Consider the following 19,897-nt stretch of genomic DNA (forward strand, 5'->3'; position numbering starts at 1 on the left):
ACCACCGAAATTGAGCTGTGAGACTTCCTCGATCAACTCTGGGGAATGTGGAATTGCGGCGTAGAGCTGCTGGTAGTGGGTGTGAAGCACATTCCCTATTGCAGATTCGGTTACGTAGCGACGCCCATCTTGGTCTATTAGGATGGGAATAAATTTTCGGCGACGATGTTGGCGCTCTTGGATGATATGGTACATAGATGGATGTTCATGAGGCATGCGATCAGCAGTACGAGATCGTACTATCGCTCCTTCCAAGTGCCTTCGCATGAGATTGGAGATTTGGGCCTTAGCATGGTTTATCCTTGTATGGCGCTCAGGGGAGGCTGGCATCGTGGAGCATTCTCGTAGGATCCTGTAGTAAAAGTTCATAGTGCTCTTCCTCCAGGCGACAACATCTTTGCCATATCGGATCAAAGTTTTTCGAAGAGCAGGTTTTGCACACTGGATCCACCAGGATATGGTAGACGGATACGTGGGACGGCGTCTATTACATGTGATCCAAGTGTCTTCTATTAGAAGTCGACAGTCAGGCGAATTAAGAAGTGCCGTGTTCAGTTTCCATAAACCACGTCCGTGCCATACTGCCTGTCTTGTGAGAACAACGTCACAGAAGTAAGCCTCATGATTTGAGAAAGCAACAGGCCAGATTTCAGCCTGTCGTGTGCGTTGAATTAGGGATCGCGAGATGTAGATGCGATCCAGTCGGCTAGAGGAGTGCGCAGTGTAGTACGTAAAGCCCAAACGATCACCGTGAACATGTCTCCACGGCGACAAATTGTAGCCGCGTCACGACTGTTTCCAGAGCTGCGCATGGTGAGTGACGCGGCAATTGATCCTGAGGTCGCTGGGTGCAGTTGAAGTCTCCACCCATGACCCAGTCATCGTGTGGTCCCATAAAAAGGGGTGTAACTTCATCTGCGAAGAAGGCATTGCGTTCACGACGGTAGCTGGAGCCCGACGGCGCATAAATGTTGACGATGCGTACACCAAAGAGAGTAAGGGCCATACCTCTGCCGTTGGGGAGGTATAGGACATCTTCGGCAGGAAGACCTTCTCGTAAGATGATGGCAACACCACTACCGGTGTCCGAAGCTGGAGAAAGATGCGCCGTGAAGCCATGTGGTGGTGAAAAATCGGCGACATGCACTTCCTGAAAAAGCGCAATATCAATGTCCGCATCATAAATCATATCGCGGAGCAGCGCTAGTTTGTGGGGCGCACGAATGGTCGCGAGGTTAATCGTTGCGACACGATAATGCTGGTGTTGGAGTCCCACAGGCACAGGTGGGGCTGCTTCTTCAGGGACGAGAGGTCGTCGATCTTGCCGGTCCGCTGAAGAGGTTGCTATTGTGGAGAGTTTGCAGGCGCGGGCGCAACCGATGGGGGCGCCGCATCATCAGCACCGTCCACCCCATCCCTTCGATCTCCACGTCGTCTGCCCAGGAGACTGATACTGCGGTAGGGTACCGACTGTTTACATCATCCATGTGGAGAGGAGACGTAGTTTTCGGCTCAGCATATAGACTTTCTTCAACGTCGACCTGTGGGGGCGACGGCGCCAGTAAGGAGAGGTGATCGTTGCCAGTGGTCGCCTGTGGCGGGTCGTTCGCATCAGACTTTTGGACATCATAGAGCGGTTTGTCGTCCATCTTCGGTTCTGCATCTCTGGCATCCATCCGTAGAATGGATTCATCAGGGGGTGTACGGCTACGTTTCTTTCTCTTTCGTGTCGACCCTTGTTTTCGAACAGGTCGTTCTGAGTCTGATTGCGGGTGGCCTTCGTCTGACTCCGGACCAGTCTGAAGGAAAGCAGAAGTAGGTACCACTCCCGGATCAACGTCCATCTCAGCAGCATTTTCAGTCACAGTGCTGCGATGATGTGGAAGGTCAGGATCTGGCGTCTGTGACACCTCAGAAGGAATCTCAGTAGCGGTTGCATCTGCCTGATCAGACGACGTCAACAGAGCAGGAAGACCCTGTGTAGAGGTGCTACCTTCCTGGGCAACCTTGGCATATGTGAGAGGGATCTGAGTGATCACCGCTGGGGACGCTTCCTCGCCGACCGGCGCTTGGATCAGGCGGCGTCGCATGCAGGCGGATCTGACGTGGCCTTCTTGTCCACAACCTGCACATGTTCGGGGTTGGCCGTCGTACATGACAATGGCTCGCACACCGCCAATTGTCAGGTATGATGGTATATGTTTTTTCTGTTCAATTTTTACCTGACGCACACCATTAAGGACATGGTAGGTCGTGAAAGTTAGCCATTTTTCCTCTACGTAACCGATGACGTTACCGTATGGTTGTAACGCAGAGACAACTACGTCCTTCGGCACTTCAAATGGTAGTTCAAACACCCTAATCGTGCGTTGACCGTACTCTGCGAGTTCAAGTGTTACTGCTCCGACGTGACCATCAGAGTATTTGAACTTAAGTCCATTGGTATGGCGGCGAATAACATCTTCACACACCTCGGTGTTTGTCATTTTAATATGAACGACACTACTCGTGATCGAAAAATGGATTCCGATAACGTGGTTAGGATCTAAACGAACTTCTTCACGTATGAACGTTCCAACTTCATGTGCACGAGGTCGCGCATGTTCAGCTGGGAAGGAAACTTTAAGGGTCGCACGGCGATAAGCGCTCGACATGTTGTTCACGGTGGACGGACACAAGCCTTAAAGCTACGACGCGGAAGTAAACAAACCTGCAGCGGAGCACGGGGCCGGCGCGCGGGGCCGTCCGCACGCTGCCACGGCTGAGAGCCGACTAAAATCGCACCTCCCCGGCGGGGAATCGGACCCCGGTCACTACCCCTAGACCACAGGTAGGGGAACCATAATGCTTAGAGCCATTTAAGCCATTTTTCATTATTCACCAACGAGTGTGTGGTGTGTGGTAAGCTGAATTTAGGTTTTAAAGTAATTATCATTTATGACTTTATGTTAATGTAATTTGTACTGTTTGCATATAAGTACGAAAGGTATTGTTTTATTTTGTTCCATGAGTGCAGCAAGAAGTCGGTAGTGACGGCATTCTTCACATCCGAGACAGCAGTTTATGCCACCGGCTGTACTCGCCATCAAGTCGGCGGCCAAAGAGATGAAGAAGATGCCAAGAGCATCAAGTTCTTGCTATGGCTATTTTTGTTAACAATAATACAAAAAGAAAGATACAGTTTGTATGATAAAATTTTCAGTCTGTTTTGAGGTCTGGAAATGTCAAGAGTTGTTACTGACCTTGTAATTAAAAGTTATTACGTGACACTACACTTTGCGCTGCTGATGGAATAAAACAATCATGAATACTGAGGTTTATTAGAAAATCTTGGCGTTCGTATTTTCTTAATAATTTTGAGAAGAGAATATTTGACACAGTACTAAGAGGTGTCAGTAACGCTGATATCAGAAATTACATAATTAAATATGAGCTTTTATCGAGTGAACAGGCAGGCTATCAGTCAACGCATATAGTTCTGGGGAGATAAAAAAACTTGTACCATAGTCTTCTGTTCTAAGCGGTCTAGAATTGGCCATATTCTGTAATAAAAATGACAAGCTTCTTGTTGATGCTAAGAAGAAAGTAAAAGTTATCTTTGGCTGATGAAAACTTACATAAGTGGGAACAATAACTTTATTTAACTGATTGAATATCAGTTCAAAGTTATAGCTGACACTGAAATATTCTTTATTTAGCACGTTATAAACAGTTCGGAGATGTGAGTGCTGACATTTACAGCCAATTTACATTTGATTTGGAGAAGTCGATATTACATATCATTTAACTACCTAGAAGTAGTGATGATCTCCGGTGAAAACAAGCCAAGTACAAATATTTGAAATTTCATGACACTATAGGCCCATATATGTCCAATAAATAAATGACTATTTAATTTTAAATGTTCGTGTTCATAAGGAAACTGACGATACGCTAGTTACATACCGACAATCCTTCTTTCCACGAACAATACGAGACTGGAATAGAAGGGAGAACCGATAGAGGTACTCAGGGTACCCTCCGCCACACACTGTCAGGTGGCTTGCGGAGTATGGATGTAGATGTAGAGTTCAGTGATTTTTAGATAATGATGGTATTGGGAATATCAGAGTAGACGGATCGTAAAAAAATATTGCAGCTTAGAGTGATCTCTCGGTTGGTATAGCAACAGAGAAATCAACGAATCAGGTTGCTGCGGATTATAAAACTGTATTTTCGAAAATAATAGTATTTAACTGGTGCATTATAAAACTAACTCCCACACTCAGACGCGAAAGCGTACAAGAATCTATAATTATTGAATTATCTTCGGATGTGTGAGAGAGATGATCTTAGGGGACGCAGCTTGCGATCTGACGAAGAATACGACGTCGTCTTAGATACATACTGCAGGCTGAATAACGAACTCGTCCCACATTAAGAAAATTGTACTACTGCAATCCTTTCCAAAAAGGACGGCTCACCTAAGCAATTAAGGAAACCACGGAAAACTAAAATGGATGATTTTTCTTAACGTGGGGTACAACTACTGTGAATATGTTACGTATCAAATGCATTGTTTTCCCCTCACTTGTTAATTATTTTATCGGCAAAATTTTATTCAATACATTTACACACTAGGCGACTGTGGCCTTGTAGAGTTTTTCAAGTCCGATCTCATTATAAGGCAAGAACCAAGAGGGGAAAAATAGAACAGGAGACCAACAACGAAGTGCTCAGATTAGATCAGATATAAGTAGAGTTGCCATATCTAGCCGGAGCCTCGTCGGGACACTCTTGAGAAGGGTGTAGAAATGAAGTAAAACATTTATTTAATATAACTACTTTTTATTTAGAACACAACTACATGGAAATTGTTGAGGCAGAAGTAGTTTGTGCACCATATTTTTCCGAAGATTTCAACTTTTTCAGAAAGTCTTTTTATCCCTTTTACGTATTTATAAAACTCCGTGCAAGTCAGCTTGTAGTTAAACTGGCACTCTAACATTGATTTCACAGTCTCTGGCAGCAGTCGATTTCTTTTATCAGTCCATGGGCCGACAGTGAAAACACTCTATCCACAGTGGCGTTCTGTGTGTAAACAGAAAACAAATACTCACATAATTTTAGCAGGAGGCATCTGCATTCAGGATTTTCAGTTTCCTTAACAAAGTAAATCCATCTTTTTCCCACGGAGTGTTTACACTTTCATCCTTTTGACTCATACTTGGTTTCTAAAAGGCTCTCAAGATATATATGCCTCAAAATAATTGTCGCCTGAAATATTCACACCATTTTAGTCAGGTATATAACACCTTTTTTCAACTATCACCCAATCTGGAGTTTCAGATAGCAAAATCCAATCAAATACTTAATATTAATCAAGTGCTATTGTGTAGAAAGCCTCAAGTTTCGAAATCAAATTATTTCTTAAGTTCTTATTCTTTAATTTCTTCAAATTCACCTTGGTTTGGATGCTACTAAAATTGACAGTCTTCTTTTCATTCAGAAATCTTAGAGTGTAGATTGAAATATTTCTTATTTCAATTATCAAGGCTTTATTCTTCTCCACGCTTTTTGTATTTTTCTTCAAACAGAGCCAAGATTGACTGCGAAAACATGAAGTAAATTTCACTGATCGAACTACTGAAGAAATTTGAAATTAATTTACGTGGTCTGTCTTCTGGGTCAAAAAATGTTTTAATGAAATCCAAAGCTTACGCATTCTTTCACCTGCAGACATTAACGACATACGTCTTTTTTTGCGAGATAGAAGAGTCTGACGATTGATATCAACGTAGAAGCAGAACTCTTTCAGCTTGTCTGTCCATACCACGTGTATTGAAAAATAATTTAATATTTTCTTGATGATTATTTCAGTGTCGACAGCAGCGATTGATATAATATTGTGGAGATTATGGGCAGGGAATCCAGTTCCTTCTACATTTTTTCCTACTTCTTCTTTAATTTCGTGAAACACATTCCGCTCGCCGCGTCGATTAAGCCCTCCGAAGTTGGTATTGGTATTGTCTCAACAAAAAGCGATTAATTTATCTAAAGGAATTTGCAGCTCTCTTAAATAGTCTAGACAAAACTTTGCAATTGCCCCGGTGTTTCATAATTCAGAGAAGCAAACTTCAACAGCTTCTGTTGGATCCTGTCAGTTTCGCTATATTATTGAACAACTAAAGGAAACGTCTTTTCAGCCTTGTGGTTCGATATGTCGGTGCCTGTGCCGTAATATGAAACTTCTTGCAATAGTTTTAAGCATTCTGACACGAAGTGTGGTACGATAATATTTTCCGCAATCGGTGTAGCTTTGGTCCTGGTTGTAGACTGCTTTGCGACAATTTTAGAGTCAGGATACATTGCGGCATTTCAGTATTACTGCTGAGTCAAGAAAACTGAAGGACTGACGATGTTTGACAACTTCATAAAATGTTGATAGTTCTGCAGCACCAACGAGCAGTTCTTCGTGAGCATCTTCTTTAGTCATGAATGTAGAAATATGCTTTGATGTCGATGCTACCGTGAATCCATTTGTAAGATACTTCGTAGAAATTTGATGCCTCACACCTGCCTTACCTCCGTGAGTTACTGAAGTGAAACAGTTACAAATCTCATACAACGCTTCCTGATCTCTTCGTCCTTTCTCGACAAAATACCACTCTTACTGTACGCAATCATCCGAAAAGTGATTCTTTCCATCCTTAGGTATTTTTATAAGCTATGACAAGTTTATCAAACCGTTGTTGTTGTTGTTGTGGTCTTCAGTCCAGAGACTGGTTTGATGCAGCTCTCCATGCTACTCTATCCTGTGCAAGCTTCTTCATCTCCCAGTACCTACTGCAACCTACATCCTTCTGAATCTGTTTAGTGCATTCATCTCTTGGTCTCCCTCTACGATGTTTACCCTCCCCGCTGCCCTCCAATGCTAAATCGGTCATCCCTTGATGCCACAGAATATGCCCTACCAACCGATCCCTTCTTCTGGTCAAGTTGTGCCACAAACTTCTCTTCTCCCCAATCCTATTCAACACCTCCTCATTAGTTATGTGATCTACCCATCTAATCTTCAGCATTCTTCTGTAGCACCACATTTCGAAAGTTTCTATTCTCTCCTTGTCTAAACTATTTATCGTCCATGTTTCACTTCCATATATGGCTACACTCCATACAAATACTTTCAGAAACGACTTCCTCACACTTAAATTTATATCCGATGTTAACAAATTTCTCTTCTTCAGAAACGCTTTCCTTGCCATTGCCAGTCTACATTTTATATCCTCTCTACTTCGAACATCATCAGTTATTTTGCTCCCCAAATAGTAAAACTCCTTTACTACTTTAAGTGTCTCAATTCCTAATCTAATTCCCGCAGCATCACCTGATTTAATTTGACTACATTCCATTATCCTCGCTTTGCTTTTGTTGATGTTCATCTTATATCCTCCTTTCAAGATAGTGTCCATTCCGTTCAACTGCTCTTCCAGGTCCTTTGCTGTCTCTGACAGAATTACAATGTCATCGGCGAACCTCAAAGTTTTTATTTCTTCTCCATGGATTTTAATTACTACTCTGAATTTTTTCTTGCGTTTCCTTTACTGCTTGCTCAATACACAGATTGAATAACATCGGGGATAGGCTACAACCCTGTCTCACTCCCTTCCCAACCATTGCTTCCCTCGACTCATAACTGCCATCTGGTTTCTGTACAAACTGTAAATAGCCTTTCGCTCCCTGTATTTTACCCCTTCCACCTTCAGAATTTGAAAGAGTATTCCAGTCAACATAGTCAATAGCTTTCTCTAAGTCTACAAATGCTAGAAACGTAGGTTTGCCTTTCCTTAATATATTTTCTATGATAAGTCGTAGGGTCAATATTGCCTCACGTGTTCGAACATTTCTACGGAATCCAAACTGATCTTCCCCGAGATCGGCTTCTACCATATTTTCCATTCGTCTGTAAGGAATTCGTGTTAGTATTTTGCAGCCGTGGCTTATTGAACTGATAGTTCGGTAATTTTCACATCTGTCAACAACCTGCTTTCTTTGGGATAGGAATAATTATATTCTTCTTGAAGTCTGAAGGTATTTCGCTTGTCTCATATATCTTGCTCACTAGATGGTACAGTTTTGTCAGGACTGCCTCTCCCAAGGCTGTCAGTAGTTATAATGGAATGTTGTCCACTCCTGGGGCCTTGTTTCGACTCAGGTCTTTCAGTGCTCTATCAAACTCTTAACACAGTATCATATCCCCTATTTCATCTCATCTGCATTCTCTTCCATTTCCAAAATATTGTCCTCAAGTACATCGCCCATGTATAGACCCTCTATATACTCCTTCCACCTTTCTGCTTTCCCTTCTTTGCTTAGAACTGGGTTTCCATCTGAGCTCTTGACATTTATGCAAGTGGTTCTCTTTTCTCCAAAGGTCTCTTTAATTTTCCTGTAGTCGGTATCTATCCTAACCCCGGTGAGATAAGCCTCTACATAGTTACATTTGTCCTCTAGCAATCCCTGTTTAGCCATTTTGCACTTCCTGTCTATCTCATTTTTGAAACATTTGTATTCCTATTTGCCTGCTTCATTTAATACATTTTTGTATTTTCTCCTTTCATCAGTTAAATTCAGTATCTTTTCTGTTGTCGGCCGTAGTGGCCGAGCGGTTCTAGGCGCTTCAGTCTGGAACCGCGCGACCACTACGGTCGCAGGTTCGAATCCTGCCTCGGGCATGGATGTGTGTGATATCTTTAGGTTATTTAGGTTTAAGTAGTTCTAAGTTCTAGAGGACTGATGACCTCAGCAGTTAAGTCCCATAGCGCTCAGAGCCATTGGCCCATTTTTTTAAAACCTGGTTCCTGAATCTCTGTCTTAACATTATATAATCTATCTGAGACCTTCCAGTATCTCCAGGCTTCTTCCATGTATACAACCTTCTTCCATGATTCTTGAACTAAGTGTTAGCTATGATTAAGTTACGCTCTTTGCAAAATTCTACCAGTCGGCTTTCTCTTTCATTCCTTACTCCTATTCCAAATTCATCTACTTTTTCGTTTCCTTTTCCTACTATCGAGTTCCAGTCCCCCATGACTTTTAAATTTTCGTCTCCCTTCACTATCTGAATAATTTCTTTTATCTCATCACACATTTCATCAATCTCTTCGTCATCTTCGGAGCTAATTTTGCATATAAGCTTCCTATTTATCTTAGCCACAATAATGCGTTCACTGTGCTGTTTGTAGTAGCTTACTCGCATTCCTATTTGCCTATTCATTATTAAACCTACTCCTGCATTACCCCTATTTGATTTTGTATTTATAACCCTCTATTCACCTGACCAGAAGTCTTGTCCCTCCTGCCATTAAACTTCACTAATTCCCACTATACCTAATTTTTAACCTATCCATTTCCCTTTTTAAATTTTCTAACCTACCTGCCAGATTAAGGGATCTGACGTTCCACGGTCCGATCCGTAGAAAGCCAGTTTTCTTTCTCCTGATAACGTCCTCCTGAGTAGTTCCCGCCCGGAGATCCGAATGGAATATTTTACCCAAGAGGACGCCATCTCCATTTAACCATACAGTAAAGATGCACGCCCTCGGAAAAAAATTGCGGCTGTAGTTTCCCCTTGCTTTCAGTCGTTCGTAGTACCAGCACAGCAAGGCCGTTTTGGTTATTGTTACAAGGCCAGATCAGTCACTCATCCAGACTGTTGCCCCTGTAACTACTGAAAAGGCTGCTGCCCCTCTTCAGGCACCACACGTTTGTCTGGCCTCTCGACAGATACCCCTCCGTTGTGGTTGCACCTACGGCACGGCTATCTGTATCGCTGAGGCATGCAAGCCTCCCGACCAACGGCAAGCTCCATGGTTCATGGAGGGGAGGTGGGGATATTAGACCGTAAACAGTTGAAAATAATGCTGTAGTAAATAAAGTACACGTCGCTATACGCCCTATGTACCCACGGTGAACACTTCAAACAGTACTAACTTGCACTCGTTGTTCGTATTACGTTTAGAAGGAACCGTCTTATCAGAACGCTATTCAAATGGGAACTGCCCGATTCTTCCGCTTGGCGCTGCTTAAATAGTTCGAGTCCCGTATTACTGGAGAAGTCTGGTATTTTCTGGAATGATGGCGGTAGATCTATTTGGTGCTTGCATCATGCAACGCCATCTGTAAGACGACCTTGTCAACATAAAATTGTTGACATAAATAAAACTAACGACGGCCGCCTTTACGTGTTGCGTCAACAGATGGTGTTACTTCAGTACTTGAGCCAAGCTCGTACAGTATTTTGCAAAATCGGGACGAAATTTGGTCATGTCGGGACAAAGTGGTCCATAACGGTGATGGTCCCAATATGTGAGGACGGATGGAAACCCTAGGTATAACACAGCGATGTAGTCTTTCACCCCTACGGTTAACTCTATACGTCGAAGAAGCAAGAGTCAAGAGCGGGGTTAAAATCCAGATTGAAAGGCTGTCAGTGATAAGCTCGCTGATAGTATTCCTATCCTTAGTGAAAGTGAACACGAATTATGGGACAAATTATACTACTGAATGGTCTAAAGAGTGTAGAATATGGATTGAGAATAAACAGGAGAAAACGACAGTATTTATTTATTTATGCATTTATTTTACCTGGCAAGATTAGGGCCTTCAGGCCCTCTCTTACACCTAACCAGGCATACTCAGATTGAACGAATTTCAGTTTCTACAGAACATTAAGGACATATAACGTGTTATACAGTATTAATGTTAAAGAAAAAATAGAAATTATAACAGTAGTACAATGATAATTATAACAACCAAAAAAATAATTATAAAAATCAAGAATAATAACAATAATAATAATGACTATGTATATGAAATTAAACATATTTTTCTTTTATGAATGTCAGTCCTATTGCTAGTTGGGAATTTTCTCGTTATGTTCTTGCAGCTTGTGAGTTATTCTCATCGAGCAGAGACATAAGACGATAGAATGGGGTGAAAGAAGAGGTAGGTAGGTTAGAGGAAGAGAAATAGAATGGTAAAATTCGAAGATATGATGGAGAAGAGAAAGAAAGAGATGAGAGGGGCACAACAATGGTGGCTATACCGTCCCTAATATGTAAGTTTTGAGTTCCCTCTTGAATGTTGAGTGGTTCTGGATAAGACGCAGATCATAGGGGAACACGTTCCATAGTCGTATGGCTGAGATGGAGAACGACACCTAGAAAGATTTTGTGCTATGTAAAGGTACAGCTAAGATGCTAGACGTATCCGATCTGGTATTGCGGTTGTGGAATGATGATAGGTGTTTAATGTGAGAAAATAAGTATTGGGGGGACCAGTGGCTAAGAAATCGATGAAGTAAGCACATCGTGTGGAGATCGCGTGCCTTATGTGGGCGTATCCAACCTAGCTGGGAGCTTGAAGGACTGATACGATCATACAACCGTATATTGCACACGTATCTAACGCAAGCAATCATCACTAGCTCGAGGCATCTCGAATTTTCACTATTTGTGCCGTGTTGAACTACATCACAGTAGTAAAGATTAGGCAAGACTAGTGTTTGAACTAATTTTTGTTTAACATGGGTTGGAAATATTTTTCTAAATTTTTTAATTGCATGTAGGGAGGAGAGCGATTTCCGGCAAGCTATGACTGTTTGTTCTTCCCAGTTTATGTGTTCATCCAAGACTATTCCAAGATCTGGGATTACCAGAAATAAGATTATTGCTAAACTTAACAACAACACTGTGGGAGACGAAGCAGACGAAGTGAAGGAATTCTGCTACCTTGGAAGCAAAATAACTTATGGCGGACGAAGCACGGAAGACATAAAAAACAGACTAACACAGGCAAAGAGGGCATTCACGGCCAAAGGAAGTGTATTGGTGTCAAACATCAGCCTTAACCCGAGGAAAAAAATCTCAGAATGTACGTTCGAAGCACAGCATTGTGAGGAAATGATTCATGAATTGTGGGAAAACCGGAAAAGAAGTGAATCGAAGTGTCTGAGATGTGGTGCTCCGGAAATGTAGGATTGATAAAATAAGAAAAGAAGAGGTTCTCTACAGAATAGGCTAAGAGAGGAACGAGTGGAAAACATTTGACAAGAAGATGCGCCAAAATGTTAAGATATGTGTTAAGACGTCAAGGAATATCTTCCATGGTAGTTGAAGAAGAAGTAGAGAGTAAAAACTATAGTGGCAGACAGCTGGGAATACACCTAGCAAATAATTGAGGAGTAGGTTGCCATTCCTAGTCTGAGATGAAGAGGTCAGTATAGGAGAGGAATTCTTAATGAGCCATACAAAGACTAATAACCCACGTTTGTACATCTGAATATCACACACAAACAAAAACATAAAACATACAACATAATAACTGTTTGTTTATGTCTCTCCTGGGAGTGTCCAGTATGCTTTGAAAACGGACCTGCCGATTTCACGTGTGAACGACTCGTCTAAAACTTTTAAAGTACAAGAATCGAGTGTAATAGAACTTTTAATGTTTTACTATTGGGGAAGTACATCTTTTTAATTACAAAACTGGCAGCTTGTAGCTATTCCAATAGCTGTATTTGCTCTCTGTGATGTTTAATATGGTACAGAATAATATTTTAAGTTACTGAAAGAAAGTGCATTGACACCTACTGAGCAACGAAAAAACAGGCCGCTGGATCACCCCTTTTGTGCACTCAGTTGAGTATTGGCATTTACGATGCACTTTATAACTGTTACTATTTTGCTGACTCTGACAATGTTTAATTACTGATTTGATCGTATGCAACGCAACGGAATATTGTTAATTTTAGGCATCTATTTTTCTCTTGGACCTCTCTCCAAAGTGCGTTGTAAATACTAGGGCTTGACCTCCAATGACTTCGGTGCACAAAAAAGGATATTACACTCAGTAAACACTTCACTGTTTTATCTTGACCACTGTAGTGGACGCATTGTAGTCTGATTTCATCTTACCGTACAACAGTTCCTACGGCGTTTTGTGGCCGCCAGCTCTCAGGCAGCAATTTACCTTTATTCTTTCAGAAGTTATTTAACTGCTACTGAAATGAATTTACATTATGACAATTAATTTTCAATGTTCTGCTTGTAGATAAGACGAAAGCAGCTGTGAATTTACGACGTATCTCACTGGCTACCATCTTTAAATTTTGCAGTTACGTATTAATAAAAATGAAATAACTCAAAATTAAGTGAAAGGAATCTCAAAATATGAAGCATTAACTGAATTAGTAACACGACCAGTCAGTTTAATTTGCACACAAATAAATTTAAAAGCCGTCTTTTTCAGCTAATTACACTTACGACAGTCTTTCATTATTGCGATTCCAAAATTATTTTATAAGTTCTTTTGATCGGTAAGCTTTGCTCAGAATTATTTAAACACAATGAACAGGAAATTAGGACTCAGTTTGTGACTTTAGGATAATGAATTTAACAGATACTTTTAAATAATTGCAACTGTTCAATAGCTGCAAATGAAGTTTGTGACTGTAATATTGGTTCAAATGGCTCTGAGCACGATGGGACTTAACTTCTGAGATCATCAGTCCCCTAGAACTTAGAACTACGTAAACCTAACTAACCTAAGGATATCACATACATCCATGCCCGGGGCAGGATTCGAACCTGCTACCGTAGCAACTGTAATATTCATTACTCCTCTGTTCACTCAGATTTAATAAAAAAGACTTGCCTTGTTTATTGTGGCTGTTGTGGTGCGACAATGGTAAATTCCATAATGATAATTGGCAAGGCTCTTCATGTCTCCAGTGTGATAAAATTAATATATTACTACCACGCTGCTTGTGGTAGCCATTTTTCTTAATGTTGCGTTGGCTCCAAATTCTATGTTAATGGTGGATATAGTTACCTTTCTAAAACCGCAGTTTCTGGAGATGACCTTACGACACAAATGTTGTCGCCACACCAATTTTCACTCGATTATGCATAGCTTTAGCACTCAAAAAATATTAACATTGCCAGACATGACACATGTGAGAACACACACCACGCTATCCTGCCTGTGACAATCGTCTTTCATTCCCTACTCTCCTTTCCGTGCCACTTTGCGCCGAAGTCAGAAAGAAATCCACATGTTGAAAACCCAAAGTAGATCCCTGACTTTCTTATTTGCTTTATCAAAAGTATCATACATTTTCAAATATGCATATTATAGTCGTTATAATTATAAAAATCATTCATTTTAATACTTCTGATTTCGTTAAACTATATTCATTACTTCAATTTCTAACCGATTATCAAAGGCATTCAGCATAGTTAGAAAACATCCTTACGGTTCACATAGTTATAAACTTCGATAATTCTTGTTTCGATTTTATGGACATGGTATAATCGAAAAAATTTTAATATTTTTTTTGGCCTAATTTAAGCTGTTACGTTACAGTTTATAAGCTAAAGTACACATAGCGCCTTTGTAATAAAAGAGGTGTTTCACGTTTATACTTCAGTAAAATCTGTCATTTTTTTAAAAGTCGTTTGGGCCATCTGTGGATCACGTTGCTTGTGCTTTTGCTGTGCTGTTGTCGTCTGCCACATTTGATGCTCTTGATGAAGTTTAGTAGATGTCTCCTTGTTAGTACCTTGAGCTTTTGTGTTAGCCTGGTATTCCTCCATTTTCCTGGTGCACTCTGTTTCGTGTTAGTTGGACCATTTACTGGTCTTATGTAAGAGATGTTATGAAGGGCCTGGTTTCAATAGCAAACTGGTAGGCACTCCCGTTAGTTTCTATGTATTACCTAATATGAAGTTCTGCATGGTCTTTCTTATTTGCTTGATCCACAGGGATCCAGTGGCTTTCCCCTTTTTCACTACTCTAAAGATCTTATGGGACAGACTGAAAGGGATCCAATGTGTACAGGTACCCTTAGAACGCTAGTTGTCTTCTTCTGGTGGTATCAGAGAGATTTCTTTGTGTTGGTTGAGTCCACGATTAGGTTGGTACCACCGTTTCCCACCTGGTAGGATCCTTGATGATACTATCTTTCGCAGGAATTTCCTTTTTCGTAATTCGAGGATTCTTATTGGGATGTTCTTTGTTAGGAATATACACAGTGCTTCATAGACGACTGACAGCCTGACTGCTGTGTTATAGGGTCTTAGTTTGATTTTCATCGGTAGATGTTTTAAGGCGTACATTTTTTTCCAAGCACAGTATGCCCTGTCTACGTAGTATGTCTCTACTTTGTTAGAGAGCTACAGTTTCACTAAGGTCATCTGAGATCCATTCTCCAAGGTACTTTACGGTTTTGAATCTCTTCATCTGCTTTGTTATTGAAATTAATTAGCTTAAAATTTGTTATCTAAAAAACTTGCAATTCAAAACTGTGTGACTTTTAAATTCCGATTTACAGTGTCACCCATATATTATGATCTAGAATAGTCTTTGCTACCATACTTTTGAACATGAGCCTAAACTGTAAATTAAATTCACAGTATATAATGCCAATTACTCTAAACTGAATCTCACTATCGGTAAGTGAAACTGAATACAAAGAATGTCTACCAAAAGTCCACGGAATGGCTTGCTTATCAGTCACAATACACTGGTTAATTGTCGCGTTGAAACTGTGCCCTTTTAAGAAACGCATCTACTGCACGTAAGCCCTCGTAAGTTCAACTCGATTTCTAAACTGAACATTTCAAGGCATTCGCTTCAGAACTGCTACAAATTCGTCGGCCAATAGACGGCGCCGCTCGAACTGTCAACACAGCTGGCACTGCTAAGAGTATCCTACCCTCGTCTATAAATCTTTCATTTTGTAGCTCTCACTCTTATCATTCTAGGGAAGCCTTTAATATTGGTAACGAACTAAGTCTTTCCGAAGTTTGATTAACAGACCTGTTTTCTCTGTTGTTAAATATAGTTTCTGGAGTTCAATGACAGTCTCTTGCATGCCATTTGTTAGTAAAGCCAGGTCATCAGCAAGACCAGGCATGGGATCCTTAGGTTGTCTACTGTGATCCCCATCCTTAATCCGAAGCTCACTGGATGATCTTTTTTTTCAGAACACACTTGAATGACATACACTAAACACCGCCTCCCTGCCCCACACCTGCTGTACTGATCAGGCACTCTCGGAGAGCTGTCTTCGGAAGTCTACACTGCAGTTATTATTGCACATACTGAAGAATTATTTTTTTTTCATTCCAGTTTCATATGTTTTAGCAGTTTTATAATTTATAACGAACTTAGATTATGACAAAATTTTAAGCGACAGACGAAAACTGAGTTTGGACAAGGATTCATTGCCCAAAAAATTGTGGGGTTAAGCTATTACCTAGCAAAATATACTTTTTCGTTGGCCTGTTTTATCGAAATCTTATTTTCATGATTTATGAAAAACCAAAGATACAGTCCGTGGTGTTAAATCATAGAACTCTTTTTTTTTCTTACTGGAGAGCTACTGTGTGCCTAATACCCACGCACAATGAAAATTCTCAGCATCTTGCAGGCATGTTAGTGGACGCCGACGGTGTAGCCTGAACTGCTACATTGACCCACTTAACACACTAACAACCAATAAAATGATGGTAGCAAAGGCCACACAATGCACATTCCTCTCACCCTATCCCTCGTCCCTCAGACAACAGACACCTCGTGGCGCGACCATGGTACACTGCTTGGTAATTGCTAAGGAACAGAGACATTGTTAGACAGGAATAATCACAGGCAACGGTGGACGACGTAGAAACACACAGTACATACGTAATAGTGGTCAGTGGTGGATTTATAATGGAAAAGGTACAGATTTCACCTAATGTCTTACACAGGCCAGACTCCGAAAAAAATGGTCGGCATCGAACCCTCAACAAGGAATATGCCCTCTTCGAGCAGTAGTGCACATTTTGCACCTGTTATTCACGCTCGCTACCAAACGGTTCAGGAGTTCTAGCGGGATGTTGAGCCACTCAAGGCAATTTTCAGTTCTTGCTACCAAGAGCATCCCAGACATGCACTATAGGGTTTAGGTCCGGGAAGAATGCACTCCATTCCATACGTTCAGTAGCTTCAACTCTCTCCGAGGTCCTGGATGGAAGGGCACTGGTGCCCATAAAGGTCGGGACCTATCGCACCCCCAAACGGACGTGATCCAGAATAATCTCAGTGCAATATCACTGTGCTGTAGCGATACCTCGCGCAAAGATATGCTAAGGTGTTCGACCAAAACACCCTCTTAGCAACATGTAGGCATGTTAGCGCCGACGCCACAGCCTGAACTGTCAACATTGGCCCACTTAACATACTGATAACCAACAACAATGTAATGTCTGCGTACATCATATTTCCTAGGCCACACAGAGGACGTTCATGAACATTTTGTGGTGTGTAACGTGCCCCCCTCCCCCTCTTTCTTTCTCTCCACGCTAACTGGGACCAGAATCACTTGCCACAGTGAAGCGGGATTCGTCGGAGTCATTACTGTTACCTGACTCCAACCAACATACTCCCATCACCAATGAATTCTTTATTGACGACGTTTGGGTGAAGTGAAATGCATTTAATAAGCTTCTGAGCATACAAATCAGTCTCATTTAAACACCCTGTAATGATACTAGCAGAAACAGGTGTACCTGTAGCGATTGCGAGGTCTGCAGCGATCTGCCTCGGAGTGAGATGTCCGTTCCTTTTCGCCACTTGGCCAACGTATTGGCTCTCTTACGATGTGCTGGTCCGTCTATAACCACTGGCATGTTTCTGGCGACCTGTTGTAATTGCGAGATGACACTTTTAGACATTACTGTGGTCACTGAACGACATGTCCACGATCGTAAGCACTAAAATTTTGTCTTGAAAATATGTTGTTGTACCACACAGAATGTCGCACTAGACGGTTCCACGACAACCTTTGTCATAAACCGTACCTCATGAACTGTCGAACGTATACAGAACGTTAGCGTGCTGGCTTCGCTGCACTTAACACGTCCCGCCCTCTACATTTCCTTTTACTATTATTGGTCGGATGTTCAAGAGCAGTTGTCGGTTGCTCCGCAGACAATTGGCAGTTGTTCCTCAGCAAGTGTTAGTTGTTCCTTAGCAATTGTCAAGCAGCGTACTCACGTCTGCAATAGCTGCACGGAGAGAGTACAGCTTGAGCCTTGCTAACTGCCGATGCCTTTGGCCGTGTTGCAGGTGATAACGCCATTCCGGCGGTTGGTGCTGTGTGCAGAATCGCGGAAGGAGATGGAGGAGTGGATATCGGCGCTGAAAGCTTCCAGCAGTCGCGAGTACTACGAGGTGAGTGTGGTTCTCTATCCCTTCAAGTTTGCGCCGCGCAGACATATTGAATATGTATCATAAACAGTGCAAGTTCTGAATACTTCCTTTCCTTTATGCCAGAAACCTTTAGTGCCCATTTTCACGTTCGTTCCAGCGCAAAAGACGCCCTGTTGTTACACGGGCTGCCTAAACTCACGACCGCCACCGTGCTGGTGAATGTTGCATGCAACCGAAGAAAAATCTGTACCCGCCTCTCTGAAAGCACATACTACACTGACCAGTCACCTTAATGTGACCACCTGTCAAAAGCCAGATTGTGCGTGAAGTGCAGGAAGGAAGACGCCCCGCTGTTGCAAGGGATGCCTAATGTCGCGACCACCACCCTGCTGATGAATGTTGCTCATAACCGAAGAAAAATCTATACCTGCCTATGTGAAAGCACATACTACACTGACCAGTCACATTAATGTGACCACCTGTCAAATGCCTGATTATGTGAGACATGCAGGAAGAAAGACGCCCCTTTGTTACAAGGGGTGCCTAAACTCGCGACACTACCCTACAGATGAATGTTGCACGTATCTGAAGAAATATCTATACCCGCCTGTATGAAAGAACATACTACACTGACCAGTCACATTAATGTGACCACCTGTCAAAAGCCAGATTATGCAGGACATGCAGGAAGAAAGACGCCCCGCTGTTGCAAGGGGTGCCTAAACTCGCGACCGCCACCCTGCAGGTGAATGTTGCACACAACCGAAGAGAAATCTATACCCACCTGTGTGAAAGCGCATACTACACTGACCAGACATATTGATGTGACCACCTGTTAAATGCCTGATTATGCGAGACGTGCAGGAAGAAAGACACCACGTTGTTACAAGGGGTGCCTAAACTCACGACCGCTACGCTGCTGATGAATGTTGCACACAACCGAAGAAAAATGTATTCCCGCCTGTGTGAAAGCGCATACTACAATGACCAGTCACATTAATGTGACCACCTTTCAAAAGCCAGATTATGCAAGATGTGCAGGAAGAAAGACACCCCGTTGTTACAAGTGGTGCCTAAATTTACGACCGCTACCCTGCTGATAAATGTTGCACACAGTCGAAGAAAACTCTATTCCCGCCTGTGTGAAAGCACATAGTACAGTGACCAGTCACATCAACGTGACCACGCGCCAAAAGCCAGATTATGCGAGACGTGCAGGAAGAAAGACGCCCTCGCAACCACCAGCCTGCTGATGCATGTTGCATGCATCCGAAGAAAAATCTATACCCGCCTGTGTGAAAGTGCATACTACACTGACCAATCACATGAATGTGACCACCTGTCAAAAGCGTGATCATGCGATCCGTGCAGGAAGAGTCAGTGTGGTTCTGGAAGGCACCAAGGGGCTGTGCAGCCATGCCGACTACAGTGCCGCAGCCAGCTGTGCTAGGTTTCTCGGTTGAGGATCCATGGCACCAACAGCCCGATCGAGCTGCTCCCAAATATTTTCGACTGGACTTAAACCTGGTGTTTTTGGTGACAGGGGAATACGGTAAATTCATCCTGGTGTTCTTCGAACCACGCACGTACAACGCGAGCTGTATGACACGTTGCGTTGTCCTGCCGGTAGATGCAATCGTGTCCGGAAAAAAAACTGCAT

General features: G+C 42.2%; 1 protein-coding gene across 1 annotated transcript in view; it reads left to right on the forward strand.

Moving 5' to 3' along the window:
* Nucleotides 1-19,897, forward strand: part of LOC126336611 (diacylglycerol kinase eta) — a 1,405,164-nt gene that overhangs the window by 1,077,836 nt on the left and 307,431 nt on the right. The window contains 1 exon segment of the mRNA XM_050000480.1: nt 18,154-18,258. Within this exon segment, the coding sequence (XP_049856437.1) occupies nt 18,154-18,258 (105 nt within the window).

The sequence above is a fragment of the Schistocerca gregaria genome, chromosome 2, assembly GCF_023897955.1.
Source record: "Schistocerca gregaria isolate iqSchGreg1 chromosome 2, iqSchGreg1.2, whole genome shotgun sequence".
Taxonomy (NCBI): Eukaryota; Metazoa; Arthropoda; class Insecta; order Orthoptera; family Acrididae; genus Schistocerca; species Schistocerca gregaria.